This window comes from Cygnus olor, chromosome 7, assembly GCF_009769625.2.
Source record: "Cygnus olor isolate bCygOlo1 chromosome 7, bCygOlo1.pri.v2, whole genome shotgun sequence".
In the NCBI taxonomy this organism is placed as follows: domain Eukaryota; kingdom Metazoa; phylum Chordata; class Aves; order Anseriformes; family Anatidae; genus Cygnus; species Cygnus olor.
Window position 1 is genome coordinate 2,231,680 of NC_049175.1, and position 18,478 is coordinate 2,250,157.

Consider the following 18,478-nt stretch of genomic DNA (forward strand, 5'->3'; position numbering starts at 1 on the left):
AGGTTGTGCAAAGGCAAGTGCAAAAAGTGTGACTATTGTTGTGGTGGTTGTTTCAGTACATTTAGAATAGAGGCTTTTGTTCCTGCAGTTTCAGAAATGGTAGTCTCAGAACGTGGTAACAATATAAATATGCCATAGGGCGTAGGCTTGGCAAATTTTCTTCAGGTCTGGCTGCCTGGTATCAACCTGGCATCAGCAGTAGTTGCATCTCCCTTCCAGAATGCCAAGTCAACAGGGCTTGGAGCATTTAGGAGTCCTTGCATTTGGAATATACCGTTTCTGTGTTTTGCTAAGTGTTACTTAAATGTTTAATGTACAGTACTCCGTTCAAAGGTCACAGACTTGATTTTCTGGAGAAAAATGTTTGAACCCTCTAACTGTGAATTATAAGTGGTCAGTAAGTTGCATCTACAAAAGCTGTAATTTGTTTTTGTTGGACAGATGAATGTTAAATTGTCTAATTTGAAATCTGTATACTTTCTAATAATATTTGTGTTGTCCTCCAGTTGTAGTGCCCGTAGAACTCCTTAACGGGGACCTGAGCTGTATTTTGATCTTTGCCAAAAACTGGGGAAGGGTGGGGAAATCCCTTCAGTATAAATGTCATTGGAAAGTGAATAAATAGTATAGACCGTATCTCCCTTATTCATCACATTTTATAAAACAGCCAAGAGATACAGTGATGATCTTCCCACTGGTAGGCATAGTAGATCACCTGCCAAGTCATGCAATCTCAGCATATCTTTAGGTGTCTGGTAGGTGAATAAACTGTGAATGTGTGTCTGTGCATATGCTCCATATACCATGAGCCTTACTTGATTAATGTGTGTTTTTTTTCCTACTGGAATGTGGAACCATTAAGAATCAAGTTTGGAATAGGTACCAGAAGTGGTGTTCTTTTTTTCCCCTATACTTTACTATCAGGGGAACAAATACCTCTAGAATGCTGTTTATTTGCAACCTATCATCCATGTTCCATGGATGTGAAATGCTTCTTTTTAAAGCTGCTCTCTGCAGTCTGACCTGTGGCTTGACAGTGGGACAGAAAGTTCCAAAAAGGAAGTAAATGTCTTCTCTGTCTGGAGTAATTCTGCATTTTATTTTGTAGAGGACATTTTATTTTGTTTGCAGAGACTCATGGAGAAGCAAATTAAGTGGTTAATAAAAAGAAAAAAAAAACATTTTCCATTTCCTATTGTTGCATGTAGGGTAACTGCTAAGAAATGATACTTGAAGTTGTATTTATTATTGTTAGCGGGGTATGATATTTCTTGGCAGAAATGATGGATGACAACTTAAATTTGTGTCCAGGGAATGAAGGTGAACTGTGACAGAGTTATTTATCTTGGGAATGGAGGTTAGGGTCAGGCGAGGCTGGGTGCCTGAAGGCACAAGACATTGACAAATTCATCCTGCAGGCCCCATATCTGAAGCCTTTTGTTTTGGATCCTGGCTACTCACTAAGTGACCCCCATCCTTCATCCTGCCAGCATGTGAAGGATGTGTTGCAGTGCCAGCACTCCCTTTGCCACTAATGCTTGTCATTCACTCTTCTGACAGGCCCAAACCAAAACTATTCCCACTCTTGAAAGGGAAGGTTAAAATATTTATTTCAGCTCATAATGGCCTCCCTGATTTAGTGGAGTATCATTTTTCCTGTTGTCTTTGTCGTTTGCAGGTCACTAGAAGGACTGAAAACATTCAGTTACTTGGAAGAGCTGATCTTGGACAACAATCTACTCGGAAATGACCTTCTGTTACCCAGGTTACCCCACCTCCATACCTTAACGCTCAACAAGAACCAAATATCCTTTCAAAGAAATACCTGCAAAATGTCAAATGAGTTTTATGTGTCAGCCAAATTAAAGTATGTGAAATATAGTTCATGTGCAGACAAAGCATTCTCTTGCTTGGCACCTGGAATACTTCATAGTAATTTATTATAGGTCATTCATAAATGAAATGCACCATTATATCTTCCTGTTGCTCCATTTTAGTGAGAGATCTAAGTTATGGCTCTGAAGAAATCTTTTTTAATAGATAAAATAGAAAAAGAAAATAATGCGAGTGCTACCAGAGTGCTGCAGTTCCTGTGTTTGCTTGGGGTTCTGTTGCAGGCTGACCTCTAGTGGAATACAGAGTGCAGTGAAATGATATTAAGTTTTTATATTTCAAATAGCTCTTAAAACAATAAAGTAAAGTAAAAACAAACAAAAAAAGAAAGAAAAGCAATATTTCTTTTTATGTTAATGAGGTTGGTAATAGGTTCAATGTGGTAGCTGCTATGCAGTAGCAGCAATTAAAAGCGAGTCAGTGTATTCTTGGTGTTTTCAGCTCAGTACGGATTCAAATGAAATGCTGTCCAAATCAAGGTCTTAATACATGAAAATATTTAGATAGATGGTCAAGTCTGTTCATAGCCAGTTAGGCACTTCTGCGTATGTCTGAAGTTAGTGCCTGCCTAAGTTTATTCATAATAAATATTTCAGCATTTGCCGAAACATTCTGCTGAATTGGAGCCCTCAGTCTGTAGGCTTATAGATAATGGTCTGTAAAAACTAATTATCTGCAAGGGTTGGCCTTGGACTTGATTATTAAATCATTTTCCCATACTTTGACCCTTATGGAGATTTGAAGATGTGTAATATATGATTTTACAAAAGTGAAGGGTGATCAAATTGTGGCCAAAAGGCCAGCTGAGGCCTGCAGAGTCTTAGAGCACAGACTATGAAAGCCCTCTCCTTGTAATTGCAGAGTGAGGACAAGGCTGTTCAACTGCAGGCTTTTATTACAGACAATGTAAACAGAGAACAATTTACCTCCTACTAAAAAGCAAAATCCTCCTACTGAGGAGAATAATAATAACTACAGATTCTATGATTTCTGCATTTATTTTTGACTTTATAAATAAATAAAAATCAGCAGAGTAACTTTTATACTTGGGGGCCCTGGAAATTTGCCAAGAGTGTCTCTTGAGCCATGAAAGTCATAACTGTACTCGGTATTTGGCTAGATTTCAGGTTAATACCAGGATTCTGTGGGTTGGTTTTGAGTAACTGTTTTGTTTTATTATTTGCTGCTACAGTAAAATGTGAATTGGTCGTGCTTTGATGAAGAACGTACAAGAACGTTTTTGCTGATGCTAGTGATGTCTGATGCAGCGTATTTCCATCTACAAAGCATGAAGTGTGAATTCATCTCTGAGATCCTAGAGTGTGTGTGGATGTCTGTTTTGGGTGGAGGGGTATCGAGGAGGAGTTTTGCAGTTACTAAAGGGAAGGCAGGTATACGAAATAAGAACTCAGTCAACAAAATCAGAGGGAAAAAAAAATCCTGTCAGTAGTATTCTTTGAAGAGGTTTTGTTGGTCTCACAGACATACTTAAAATACCGTTGTCAAGTTAGTAAGCTCTCAAAGTCAATGACAATGATAAGCAGGGTTTGATCTATTCTAGCATTTTTTAACTTCATAATTTTAAGATTGATTTTGAAGCTTTGAGAATATTGATCTACCCAGGTTATAGAAATAATGTATGCATTTTATAGCGTGCTGCCAATAATTTAACAGAGGAGTTGCAGAAATTTTTGTAAAGCATCTAACGTATACAAACTGCCCAGCGAAGAGAAGATAACCACTGTTCTTCATTAATGTTTTGAGCCCTAGGGAACTGTGATCTCTTGTAGGGAAGATAAAGCAGTCTGCAGAAGCAGTGAGGCCTTCCAGATTCCTCTCTTCAGTGTGGATAGCATATTTGCAAAAGGGCTCTTGTGAACTTGGATCACTTCTTTTTAAGGAATCATTTCTTTAGAGATTTTTTTTTAAATGTTCAAATCTACATTTAATGGAAATAAATGAAATACATTACAGGAAAGATCACTTAATATATGACAGTAGCATTACAGAAGGGACACAAATGAGTGAAGAATACAGATCGGAAACAACACTGGAATAATAATTGGTGTAATATTACCACGTGTACATAAATATATGCATATGGAGAGACAGAAAGAGACATACAAATAAAAAGCGAAATTGATCCATGTGAAAACTAGAATAACATGCAAACTTTCAGTCTCATGTGAGAGCTTTCCTGGGGATCTCTTAATATTACTGTACTCCGTTTGCTCTCTCTCCTTTTATTGTGGTTTTGTTTTGATCCAGATAGTTCCGATAAGAGCTTTCTACTCCTTTAACATGGCTCACACATTGTATGGTGCTGTATGTGTATTGTCTGGATACACTGTACAAATATGAAAGCTTATCTCGAAATCACAAAAATACTTAGAATCCTCCACTATTTTTTGTCTTTAATTACTGGTTTTGTATTTCAGCTACAGGTAGTCCACTACCAGTTTTTCTCCTGTAAGTGGAAGAAGCTGATTTAAAAATTACAGTTTAAAAATGTTTCCTAGTCTGATACCTGAAGTTTTGTATAGTGTGAAATCTGTTCAAAAATATTTAAAATGCAGACTAATATATAGGTGGAATACGTAAAGGTTTGTTACCAACGTTGTGCAGTTTTTGGTTTACATGTCACTAATGTGTATAGTATGATTTACTTTGGGAAACCTGTCGTCTTAGTTTCTCTGTCAGCCACAATGGATGGCAGAAAGCAGCACAGGCTAAGATGGGTGGTTGTTAGGAAGTTGGGTTTGGATGTGGACTCACAACTGCAGTTGCCTATACTTACAACATGAAATCTCGCTTCTTTTAACTGTATTCACTAGGTACTAGGAGTTGCACAGGAAACCTCCGCATAGGTTTATTCTGAGGTGTGTGTGTTATAGCAGTGGTTGTAACAGTGGGTTTCATGGCTGTTCGCTGTGCTGACAGTGGCTGTTCTTACAATGGGATCTACACTTTATAGTGTAGATGTTCAAATTTCCTTGGATGTTTCAATCCTTTTAATATTTGTTAAAGCTACCCAAAGGAGCAGCAATGGTAATTTTTCAAATATATTTTGAAAAATATCACCTCTCTGCTGAAAATTAATTGGTGTTCACTTCCTCATTTCAAAAGAGACAGGACTGACACAAAACAGGTCTGAGATTCTCTCAGGTAAAAGCTCGCTTTCTTTACTTAAGTCCAGTAAGCTGGTCATTCATTTAACATTAAAGAATAAAGATGTTGAATGTAGATGTAGAATGCAAACATTGAATCCAAGTCTAGTTTTGGAATGATTTAGAGGAAAACTAAAATATTTCACACCACAGAGTGGGAAATACAGAGCTGGGCATAATGCCCAATAATGGTATATGCATTACTTATGACAAGGGGAGCTATCAGTGTGGTTCAGATCTAGGGGTTATATGTTCTTGAGTCTTTGAAAAAAGCATGGATTAAGTACCTCAGCTAAAGAATGTACCAGTACATACCTGTAGTACAATCTGTCTTCATGGAGTTCTTATCATAATGCCTAACCCCAAGCTGTAGATGGTCATTTATTTTGCCAGTGTGCTTGTTCCTACATTGTTCTGAAGTGCTTGAAGACCTAGAAGTCCCAGTCTTTAACTAGAATCTCATTATGTTAAGTGCTGAGGACCTGATGTTTAGATTGAGTGAATACATTAAAGACATAATATATCTTCTATTATTCACAGATCCCTATCACTACTAAACAAAAATCTAAGCTGAAATATTAGAGCATTATTCCTGCATATAGTTCTGAGAACTCTCCAAGTGACAGATTGGTTAAATCTGAATGTGGCTCGTTAGACAGCCACAGTACCTGATGAACCAAAACCCTAAATGAATGCTGTAACATATTTTGAATTTACTTGAATTTGGAGCCTTTTTTCTCCTTCTCTTAACCACACTAAACCCCACCTTTCTTCTAGAATGAAATGTACCTGAAGCAACAAGTAGGTAACGTGAATGCCTAATGCTAAACATCAATGAAAAGAGAGGTGGTCTTCAGTCCAGGCAATTCCTTCTCCTCTTCTTCAGTGGTCATTTGGACCAGTTTGACTGCAGTTGTCAGAATTTTTATAAATGGTGAGCTGCTGCTTTATTCCTCATTGTCTATGTTGTCTTGGGAACCTTGAGCAACAAGTGGAAGGAATAGTGTCAAAAAAAAAACTTAGAAAGAAAGGATATATGGTTTCAGGATGGACTGCTCTAGAGCACCAGAAATGTAATTTGAGTGCAGAAATAGAAGCATATCTCCTTCTCCTCATCTTTGAATAGACTAGAATAGCTCAGTTGGAAGGGACCCTCAAAGCTTTAACTGCTTGACCACTTCAGGGCTAACCAAAAGTTAAAGCATATTATTGAGGGCATTATCCAAATACCTCCAATTAAATGCCTAACAACGTTAAAAATATCTTAAAATCTGCAACCTGGGAGCCATGGGCTTTCTGAGAGACCCTTAAAATCACTGGAAACTTCAGCTATGCAGAGAAAGCTAATGCTAGTCCAGTAGACAGTATTTATTCAGCATGTAGCAAGCTCACCACAAGATATATGGACTTAATTACCACCTGTGCTGCACCTTTTCTCTCTTCAGCATTGTGGTTTTAATGTGAGTGAACAAGGCCCTATCTCAAGGCCTTATCTCCCCATCAGACAGGGTTCAGACCAGAATGTGGCATACAAATGACTGTGTGTGACATCCTATTGCACACAGAGAAGGGGAAGATGTATACTTGCATATTGCAAGCTATTTCTGTGGTTATCCAACCCTGAAGACCTAGCACATTCTAATGGAAAAGCGTTCAGGTGGCAAAGATCTTTTCATACTGCATTCAGAGGAGAACTGGTAACTTCTGCTTCAAGGCTATTTGCCTGGGGAATCGCTTGTGATTGCTACATCATGTTTGTGATAAATTTAATTGAAGCAAATGTTTCAAATGTGAATAAATACAGGTACCTTACTCATTTATGACTGGTAAAGTGCTATCCAGCTGTTTTAATGCTATGTTGACTACAGCATCTGCATGACATCGTTGGTTGACAGAAGACTTTTGAGTGGCAGCTTTGTGTCTTTCTGTGTGGTGGTCTAGAATTCTGTGTGATGTTTCTGATATTCTCTAGGCAAACATTTTGTGAATATTTTGAATATAGAGGTGATTGCTCCTTGTTTTGTCCCATTGCTTCCAAGAACTTCCAAAAACTGTAATTACAGAAGGTCATGAATGCTCTTTCTCAACTGTTTTGGGAAAGCAGGATGGCCAAAAAATTGAGAAGATGAATACAAGTTTTTTGAAAGAAAATGGCAGTACAACTTGGAAAGCACTGAGAGAGAGAGAGAGAGAGAGTAAGAATGGTTACTTTTCTCATAAAGTCAATTTGAGTGTGACTGGTAAAAAGAACTGCTGGCAGAGGAAAAGGTTGCAGAAAGAAATTCCAGTTTCCCTTCCAGACTTCAAACTGTATTAAAAACAAAACAAAAACAAACAAACAAAAAACCCTGAGTGGTGAGATATGAAATATATATAGGTTAGTTTATTTGGACAGTTACATTAGCATAGCATTTTATGCAGTTATGTAGAATAATTTCATTTAGAAACTGTTATCAGATGTTGTGTTTCTGTGTAGGTTTTACCAGCAGTTCATAATCGCTGAAAAAGCAATTTATGAACCAAAAATATTGGTAAGAGAGAAAACAGTATGGAGTTTGGGATGTTCAGCATCAGTCCTGAACACTTAGAGCAGCAAGACTGCTACAAGCCACGTTAGTTCTTAGAGAAGGGAGATATGTCATTTGCCAGGCTTTTGGTTGCCTGTTTTTTTGCCTTCTTGAGAACCTCAAAACCTATCATAATAGGTATGAGATAGTCAAAGAAAGTAGAAAACTCCAACATGCACATTTCTAGGATAAATTTTGCTCAGCAGGTTAATTGGACTGCTGACTGTAGTACAGTATTTTCCAAGTAATTACATTGATATTGTTTTAATATGTAGTGTAGCATTTGATTTTCTTAACAAAGGATGTGGTAACCAGTTGCGTGTGCTTGTGCATAGGTATGCTGTGAACAGTCTACTATAAATATACAAGTGTGTTGGTGTGCATACATGCAACATAATTAAGAAGCTTTAAAAAGTTAATATGCATATGAGAGATACCCAGTTCTTGTAAATGTTTCCCTAATTTAAAACTGGAAGTGGTGCAAGAACTCATTATCTTTTAATGAGGATGAAATTTTAAAATACATCTAGTATGTTTCTGTTAATTGTTCATGGAGATCAGGTTGTGCTTTTGGAGGGGACTGTTGTTGTATCATTGCTAAGAATTAATGTTTTAGCTTATTAGTTAAAGGTTTGGAGAGTTTAAAAAAAAAAACAAAACTTAGAGTTTAACTGACTTTTGTAATAATAAAACATCCCCTAGAAAGAAAAGTGTTAATAAATTGGTAATGATAACACTGTTGAATAAGGAGATGGATTGGTACACCATGGCATTTTAATTGTCATAACAGTGACAATTTAAAACAATTTTCAGATGATAGGGACTACGTATAAGTATTTTCATCACTGTTACGTATTCATCTGGTGACCAGTGATACCTCTGTCAGGAAAAAATCAGTTCAGGAAAAATTTGCTGTCATTGAGCTTTAAATAAATAAATAATGTTTCCTTCGCACTGTGCATGGATTTAATCGTGGCTTTCCTTTTTGGAGAGAACAGAGCTGAAATTGGTCTTAGCACAGGAGGATTTTGCAGCCCTTTGGCTCTGGTTGCACCAAGATGGCACTCTTCAGGCTGCAACCATGGAAAGGAAACTGGGAATAAAACTTCAAAATTGCTTTTGACTTTCTTCCTCTGTATTTTCCTAGCATTTCTTAGAAAAACTTAACACTTTGGAATTCCATTGGTGTAGTTCCACTATTTTGTTTTAAAATAAGTATATGATATGGTAATTAACCAAACAGTACACCAGAAGTGCACCATGACTTAGCATCTCTGAGAAATGCTAATGAGAATTTGAACAGGATATCCTTTCTTCCTACCTGCTTTGTGGAGGATAACCATGATGGCAGGTGGATGGGGATCATTGGAAAAAACATTCTGTAACTCCTTTCAATTACTTTTTTTTTTTTATTGTTTTAGAGGAATAGAAAAAGAGTTTAAGTCCTACAGAACACAAGTTTTAATTAATGAACTTGAGTACGGTTATTTTAGTTGTGATATGATGGCCAATTCTGGCATTACAAGTTAACTGTCGTAAGTCACAGGTTGGTTGGTTTTCAAGTATTACTATTCTCCTGTGATTTTTAGGCTGCCCAAGTCTGCAAAGCTTCAAATTTTATGTGAATTAGTGACCTTCTACATCCCGGGTGATTGTCTGATCTTGGGGTTTGTCATGTTTCTGCTTCTATTGCAGCTAAAATTGAAATAATGCTAGGATGCTGAATATCCATCTATTTCAATAGATGGAAATGCATAAATGATAACACAGAAAAGATCTGGGAGAGTCTCACACAGAACTGGGTGGTAAGAGGCCTGTGTGTGTTTCCTGGTCATCTTTCCTTGAGAGAATTTTTATGGGAGAGTTTCTGCCTCAAAAATCCATGCTTACAGTTTGGATGTGAAATATTAAAACCTAGACACTACTTTCCAACTTTGGGGAGATTTAGATGTTTGAGATGCAGGTTATCAACTACTGTTAGTTACCCAAGAGCCTTAGTGAGCATGGTATGTCTCCCTTTTGCTTTCAATAGGAACTTTGATGTTTAATCTTATACTTTGCCAATCTAAGTTGATGCTTTTCTTCTATAGTACATGTACAAATATGTTTTGGTATTTGTCTGTAAGTCTGTGTGGTTTAATGAGAGTTAGAATACATCCGTCATAATAAACCTTCACCAATTACTGGGGAGAAAAAATTCTACCCCATAAGAAATTCTACTGAATTGACAAGTAATAAGTATATATTTTTACTCCATAAAAGAAGCAAAAAGTTGTTGGTGGTGGTCTTGTGTCCCCTCAACAGGGCAGATGGGATCTAAACCTTGCAACAGTTAACTCTGTGAGTGATTAACATTATGGAAATAACTGACTTTTTTAATAATAAACTATTTCTCTCAGGGAACCTTTGTGCAATTTAAAGTCCTGCAAGAAATTAAGTGTTTCTCCTGGCTGAGGGAGGGTGCCAGATTCAAGGACTTCTCTAACAGTCCTTGGAAATTTTAGAAAGCCTCTCATTTGAACCTGTGTGAAAAAAGAATTTGTGACCTTCCCATCACAGCCACATACTTCCTGAAAGAGCTATGAAAATACTTAATGTTAAAAGTTTGTATATGATCTAAAGTCCAGAAGTGAAATGCTGAAAATTTTGGTGGTGTCTTCATCCTGGCTAACAAAGAAGAGTTATATTGTATGTTGCTGCAAGACATTTTTTCTAGTTGGGACCTAGTTGATTGCTTGATAGAGTATAGCATTCCATATTGTGGCCATTCATAGAACTAATTCCAAACCCAATTTTTCTTGCTCATGCAAAATATTTTAGTATGATTTCCTCAGACCTTATGGGACAAAATATTAACCATGAGTATAGATATACGATTTTAATATAATAAAATTAGTAATTGTCAGCATGTTCTTACATATTTGTAAATAAAATGAAATTCAGGCTAACAAAAGGAAGACAACATTTTTAACAATGAAGCTGAGCTTTCATTCTGTATTGCTTCTGTTGCCCTTAAGATATTGAGGTGAAGAAATAAAGTAAATTCCATCAGCTAAAAAAAAAACAAAGATAAGAGAAACACGTAAATCAAGTATAAATATAGCACACAGGTGAACTGAAGATTTGAAACAACAGTTGTGGTTTGTAGCAGCAGGAGTGGATAAAAAACAGAACAATGAAATACCTTTAATGGCTTGAATAATTATTACTATTGTCTAAGCCACTCAGGCTTTAAACATTGAAAACCGTATACAAGCATACATATGGCATATTTTCTGAGAACCATGACTTTTCCTTTGCGTATAAATGGAAGAAAACAAATGTGTAGTAAGAGTCCTCTCAGAGACTATAACATTACACTTTAACAAAATAACTTGTTTTGTTTGTTTAATCAGTAAAGTGCAAATAGTTGAATATTGTTGTTATACTTAAGCCTAAGCTGTGATTACCAATATGCAGTGGTTAAATGATTAATCTTTGGTTGTTTGTTTAATGTATTTCACAATATTGAAGGCGTGTCATCATTGTTTATGTTCTGAGGAATACGCTTCAGTTGAAACACCTCATATACCAAAATATAAGGCTATTTTAATGAATAGTCTAATACTTTATGGGACTTCAAAGCTTCATGTGTAAAGTACATGTCTTATAACAGTTAAGTCTACAAGTTGCACTTAGAGAATCATTTATTCACATATACTAATTGAGTAATTACAAATGTGTTACTGTGGTACTCAAAGCATTTATATTCTGAGAGTGAAAGTAGGTTGTTGTGGTTTGACTTTTTTTTTTTAACCTCGTTTTCCAGTGGACTGAATATATTAGTGATGAATGTGCTGTGAAACTGTTTGTTTCCATGCTGGAAAAGTTTCATGGCTCCAGCAATTGCTAGCCATTTTACCACACAGCATCCATCATTTTGTCAAAGTTTTAATGTTTTGTAGCGAACCACCTAGGAAAGAAAGGAGGAGAAAAGAATGACAAAACAGCCAAATTCTTTCATTCCATGCAAAAAAACTGACTGAAGTTTATCCCTGTTTGCCTTGGAACAATTAATGTGACATTTTCCTGAATGCCATACTAAATTTGATTGTCATTTATTGAAATGTATGTTTAAATCAGCAGTGATGCAACTCTAAATGCTTTTTTCATTAATGTCATTGAATCCTTAACTCACAACCTTTGACACATAACAGAATTAGAAAGCCTTTTGGATCATTTGGCTGAAGTTGTGCCCTCACTACAGTACCTCAGCTTGCTTGGAAATGTGGCCTGCCCCAATGAACTGGTCTGCAAAGAAAAGGATGAAGATGACTACCAGAGGTACAGGTTAGTGTTTTCACTTGTAAATATAATACAGTATGTCAGTTTTGTTTCTTAAAAATGAAGAAATACTGAACTAAACCCAACTCGTAGTCCCAAGCAAGTATCACTTACTCTCCTCTATTTTGAAAGCACTCTGCCATATTCTGCTGTGAAACACCTATGAATTTCAGTAAACCCATTTCAATGTGATCACTCTCAGGAGCCCTATTTCAAGAAATATTTCAGTGTGGTACAGCACATGTTTGAATTGAGCAGGTGTTCAGAGGCTCTCTTGAATGTGGGTGCTTGTATGTGTTTACCTATCACCTCTCCTCTTTAAGGCCAAGGCAAGGCAACAGTTACATACACTAAGGGTGGCAGTTAAAAATTAAAAAAAAAAGAAGTCACTATAGTGAGTAGTGACTTTTAGCCAGTTACATTGTCTACTGCTAACGTTTGATTATGGTGATGCATTTCTTCTATTATAGTTATCAAGATACTGTTAAAGAACACAGAAGAAAAGACTCCTTATGTATTGTGGTTCTTAACTGAGAGCAGTCAGTGTTTAAAATCCAAATCAGAAAAAGAAAGCTATCTCTATAATGCAATTTTAATCAGCTAGATTACACAAAAGGTCATCTGGAAATTAACATGGAAGCCTGATAAAGTACTACCTGTCCAACTGCAATGTTAAAAATTACAAGGGTTATTTAAAAAAAAATAAATAAAAATACTTGTGACTGATGATGACTCTGAGTATAGGTCCGAAGCTTATGGTATATCTGCTGAAGTGACAATTTTTCATAGCTATAACCTTTAGGCAAGTGAGACACTGATCATTTAAAAAAAAATCCCTTTCCTTGGTCACATCTGATACAAGATTTCAGTCTCTGTGTATTTGCATTTTTCAAATCAGTTGAAAATGGGTCTCTGTGAGGCAAGTCAGAGCCAAGCAGCGCTGGTGGTCAGTGTGCTGACAACCTTACAGAGACTGAGACCAAGCTTAGTTCTTGTTAGCAGATCACTTGCAATATTCAGAGTTATAAAATAAAACTCTGAAAATATCTTCACATAATCCAAACTATTCTGTGGGAGTTAGTATGAACAGCACGAAGTGGAGGAGACTAAGAGCAGGTTTATTGGGAAGTTGCATGAATTGGATGCAGCTCTTTATTGCTCATAAATGCTGTAGACTGAAACAGCAACACAGCTTTTCTGGGTGTGGATACATTTTTTTCTTTGTTCCAGACTTTTCAGAAGGATTTCTTGGTTGTTGTTAGGCTAAAGATTTTCACCTCCTAACAATTCAACTTTTGAGTCTAGCACAGCTGTAGTATATTAGTTTTCAACGAGTAGACCAGCTGAGATTTAATAAATATTTTCCCATTGAAAATATTTTAAAAAATATTTTCCCAGTAGAAGGTATGCCTACTATCCAGCTTAGAGGAGTCTAACAGTGCTGTCTCTATGTAAATTTATGTGACATTTGCACTGGAGAATTGCTTAAAAAATGAATGATATTTCTACAGTTTACTGTTTTTCACTTTAAGTATGTTTTCTGACAATATGTCTCCTATTAATCATTTAAGCAAAAGTAGTATGTTAAAGGAGCCATTCAGAGGCAAGAACCCATGGTTCATTTAGTGCTGTCTGAAAAAATTCGTTATTGATTGACATCCTCTGTGGTTATGTGATGTAATATTTATAATATGTCACACAGCCATACATCAAAACAAGCATGTCTGTTGTTTCATTTCAGTGCAAAATGTTGATTTCAGGGAGGTCAAGGTAGTTTTAGGTCACTTCATGGCAAACCACTGTGTCAAAAACCGTGAAGTGATTCTATTTATGCACTGGTGGAAACTGCAACATTGCTTCCAGGTTCTTTCCCTCAATTTAAAAAAAAAAAAAAAAAAAAAAAGGTATTTTTTCCATATAAACTTGGGATAATTAAAGCTCTTTCAAGAAAGAAGAATGGACTTCTAATTAGTTGAATGATTTATGGTTCTGTTGCTGTAATGAAAGCTTCCTGATACTTTTCCATAACTTTCTTATGTTATATAAAATGTTTGCCAGACAGCATTACATTCAAACCAACAAATAAAAATAATGTGTGTGTGTGTGGTTATATATATATGTTTGTCTTCACTGGAATATATTCACCTATCACTATTCAGGAATAACGGTGGAATTGATTAAAAGGACTGTATTAGCTATTCAGTTTTGAATACATGTTCTGAAGCATCTTAAAGACACGGAATTTTTTCTTCCTTCCCCAGAGTTTACAAGTTTATCTCTAGAACTAGCAGCAACAAGCTGTCTGGATTTGAAAATATTTCTATTTTAAAAAATGCATTGCTTCAAATCTACCAGCAAACATTTGAAGTAGTTCTGATGTTTTTTTAAGGGTTTGAAATAATATTTTTTCCATAAGATTTTTAGTTTTTAGAGACTTTTTAGAGAAAATTTCTCACATAGGAAGCATCAAAACAGTGCATTTCAGTGAACCCCATATAACATCAACATTTTACTTTACCAAAAACTTTGACTGTTTTTTGTTTTGTTCTGAACAGGAACTTTTTGCAAAATTTCACAGTGACCACTGGAACCACAGCTTCATTTTTCATTGAGCTTTAATTTCATTCCTACTGAGTTCAATTGGAGTTCAGGCTATTTAATTCCTCAACCAGAAGAGAAAGGTGCTAGAAATCAAAGCTTTATTTAATCTTTGCATTTCTGCAAACTGAAAAGATCTGCAAACCCCCCAAAATCTCATCCGTAAAAATTGCACTAGATCAACTTCTTAAAAACTTTATCTATTAATTTGCTGTGATGTTAGCAACAGAGATAAAAAGGAATATTACATGTTTTTAAAAATAATAAGTTTATTAAAATAGTTGGATAATGTGTAAAACTGTTTTTTGTCAAGGTGTAAAGATCTGGATTCTCAGGTAATCCAAGGGTGTACCATTTCTATGAGAAGGTCAATGCTAAATCTTTTGACTATTTCTTTCATTACAAATAGGGGTTATCCAAAACCTTTGTTGTCACTTTTTCTCAAAGAGGTTATTTTTTTCCTAAGAAACATGGTAACATTTGAGTGGGTTATTTTTTTTGAAAAAGAATAGAAGAGAAACTGTAAAGTGTTTGTGTTATTTATTTATTTATTTTCCCCTCAAATGTCTTGTTATTATTTCTCCTTACTTCCAAATCTGTAGGAGAACAAGCTGATGACTTTTCTGTGCTTATTCTTGAAACTTTTGCTTGGAGAGGAAAATGAAAATGGAAAGTTTCATTCAGCGCTATTTTTATAGCGAACTTGTATGGTTCATTTTAAAAAGTCATGTTTTTTTCATCATTATAAAAATGGCTACAGTTTCTTTTTGTAAGAAAATATTGCACTATTAGTCTTTACTTTTTATTTTTTTATTTTTATTTCTTATTTTTTTTTGAGAGATGACATTTCGTAAAAGGTTATCTGGGGGTGAGGGCAAGGGAAAATTTCAGAAACTGCTCCTTACTGCTGGAATTAAAAGCCAAATAACTAAAATTTAATGGTGATAGGAAAGATTGTAAACAGCTTTTGCCTTAAACAGGAAGCAACAAACACATAGAAAAAATAGCTTGCAACACAGTGCACGTTCTAAAATAACCTATTCTACAATCTCTACTTTGAAGATTGCGTGAAAGCAAAGGTCGTGACCTGGAGATCAAAGTAACAGAAGTCAACACAGTAATTGCTGGTTGCTTCTCTTGTACCCACACTTGGTCAGTCCTTTGGGTGTATTGTTTGCAGTGAAAACTTCAAACATGATGTTACTGAACTGTGAAAAATCATCTGGGTCAGAACGTATTACATAGGAGTTGCTAAAGCTGCAGGTGACCTCACCTATTTTCATTAAAGTGATATGATTGTGAAGGATGTATGCTGTGTGTGAAGTTTTCAGTGCTTGTTCATTCTTCTTTCCTCCTTATTGACATTTCCTGGAATGATGCATTCATTAAGTGCTGTTGACATGGAAACAAGGGCAATTGGAAACAAATGCCCGAGTTTATTTTAAATTAGCTTAAAAGCACATATACTAGATACGCTATCTTTGGCAGGGGGAGCAAATGGTGATAACCTTATGAAGTCCTCTTAAGATATAACAGTAAGAAAGGAAGTGCAAGCATTTTGTATGGATTAGCTTTTCAAGCTAAATCAGCTATTCCCATTCCATTTGATTCTGTGAAATGTTGAGTCCTCTTATAGAGTTTCCAGCTTTCTTGCTATTTTAAATATATATATAATTTTGAGACAAAACCTCATTTATTTTAAATAGTCTGGTTATTGAATGTATGGTAATATAAGTACATATTCAAGAAGCAGTAGGAGACCAGAAGTCCTCACTTGTCAATGAAACTAACGCTAATGTGCTTGGTCAGTTGTCATTGAACTTATTAATGAGGCTCCCTTTTAGAAGGAGGGATTTCAGTTTGTGGCACTGTGATATTCATTTTATGTAGTCATGGGATATTTAGGGCATTTCTGTATATCTGTATAATCTATGAATCTCTACTACTTCACTGTTTACATAAGGCCTTGTGATTTCTACAGTACCTGGAAGAAGAAAAGTACATTTAATAGACATCAGATAGCTGCACAAATTCCAACTTAGGTTAGCCATTGTAAGGATTTAGGAGCAAGGGCTGTTATAATGTGATTTTTTTTTTTTTTCCAGCTAGATAAATTGAAGTCCAGAATACCTAAATTTGTCCATACTAATGCAATAAGTCAAAGCATATCTATAATTATTGTTACGTATATGGAGATTTTTCTAATTCATACAGATTGCTATATTGACTTAGAGCAGAAGAGGTTAAAGTATTTGCAGGGGTCTGAATTTCTGAATGATTTGAAGAATTACTTGGCCATCACCAACTAGTGCCAAGTTTGCGTAGAGGCTATGTGAACCTCTAACATCATGCCTTCTGTTCTGGAAGATGGTTGGTTGAAGTCATGACCTGGTTTCCTTAACTCTGTGCTGAGGTAGCTTTGTTACAGATGGAAATTCTGCAGCCAGCAATGTGCTGCTTTGTGTAGGGAAAAACTTTTCTTTTATCTTGGTGGTGCAGAAGAAATAATTACGGAAGAAAATCTAGTTCAGTTTCATAAACTTGCTTGATCCTAATTTGGATCTTTGTTTTCATCTCTCCCTATTTGAATGCTGATGCAGATTTACCATCTTCAGGTTATTTATTACTGCTAGTTTACAGTAACGTAACTGAGAGCATAATCAACCCTTCAAAGTTGGAAATAAGTCTGTTAGTTTTATGTTCAGTGATCATCAAAAAGAGGGAATGCAATAACACAGGTATTGAATCTTCCAGTAGGTGTTAGTTATGATACAGGTAGAGCTAAACATTTCTGCATTCTTCTCAGTAAATATTTCTGTATTTTTTAAGTTCAGATTAATTTTCATTTTTAAATATAAAGCATGTACTACAGTTTTATATTCCAGTTTTTGTTATTGCAAGTACAAAATGAAGGACTATACAAAATCTAGCTCTTAAGCATAGTATTCCATTAAGGTTTAGTGGAACAGTTTATTTTTTCTAAAACTCTAGCACATCCAAATTTTAAGTTCTTTTCCTGTAGTAGTAGAAAATAAAACATTATCCCCAAAAGTAATTTATTGCCACTTTTAAGATTTTCTTGTAGTGTGGCTCATGGATGATGCTGGTATCTGTCAGTATCACGAGGCCAACCATATTCTACAACTTGTCTGCTTTTCCAAGGGAGGTAATAAATGAATCTAGGCCTTTAGATGCTATGAGATGTGATGTGATTTTTCTTGTTATGGTGTTCACAGCTCTAGAATAGAAATTTCCTGGAATTGTTGGATAATAGTAAAGAGTAGTGTTAAGAAACGGATTAAAACTTTCTGAGAATTTTTATGCCTGAACTTACATGGCTACTAAAATAACAGATCCGAATGAAGTTATGCTGTAGCTATTTAACAAAAATAATGAGTTGATATAAAAGTCTTTTACACCTTTGATCAAAACCTGACCAATTTCTTACATATGTTTAAAATAGATTTGTTCCTTTCTTCCGGGTGATTTTTTAAGGAACACATTTGCATTCTTATTGAACTCTTTTGCTTGATTTGTGAAATTATCTCCAAAGATTGTACGAATCGTCACCAATCTTTTGGGGTGATGGAATAACCCAAGGACTATTTTTTAAAGTAATGACTATTACATGGTAGAGAACTACAAACATAACCAGAATAAACCTGCAAGGCAACTGATAGGTCTTAAGTTCCCTGTTTGTTACCAGAGTTAAGAATACAAGTCTGTGATTTGTTACTGCCTGTAAAAAGAATCTGTATCACAGATGGTATTTCTTTACATAAACTAGAATTGTGTGTTGTTTAATAAATTGCAATAGCTGATCTCAAAGCTGTCTTTGTCCTGTCCCTTTCTAAACTCCAATAAGTTTCTTCAAAGGAAGGTTTTGCCCCACTGAGCTTTAGCCAATGTCAATAGCAGTTGAATCCCAAA

The 18,478-nt window shown here is 35.5% G+C and overlaps 1 protein-coding gene across 5 annotated transcripts in view; it reads left to right on the plus strand.

Annotated features, from left to right (window-relative positions):
* Positions 1 to 18,478, plus strand: part of LRMDA (leucine rich melanocyte differentiation associated) — a 691,516-nt gene that overhangs the window by 388,705 nt on the left and 284,333 nt on the right. For all 5 annotated transcript variants that reach the window (XM_040564606.1, XM_040564605.1, XM_040564607.1 and 2 more), the window contains 2 exons: positions 1,679 to 1,805; positions 11,817 to 11,956. In XM_040564606.1, the coding sequence (XP_040420540.1) occupies positions 1,679 to 1,805; positions 11,817 to 11,956 (267 nt within the window). The remainder of the gene's footprint in view (positions 1 to 1,678; positions 1,806 to 11,816; positions 11,957 to 18,478) is intronic.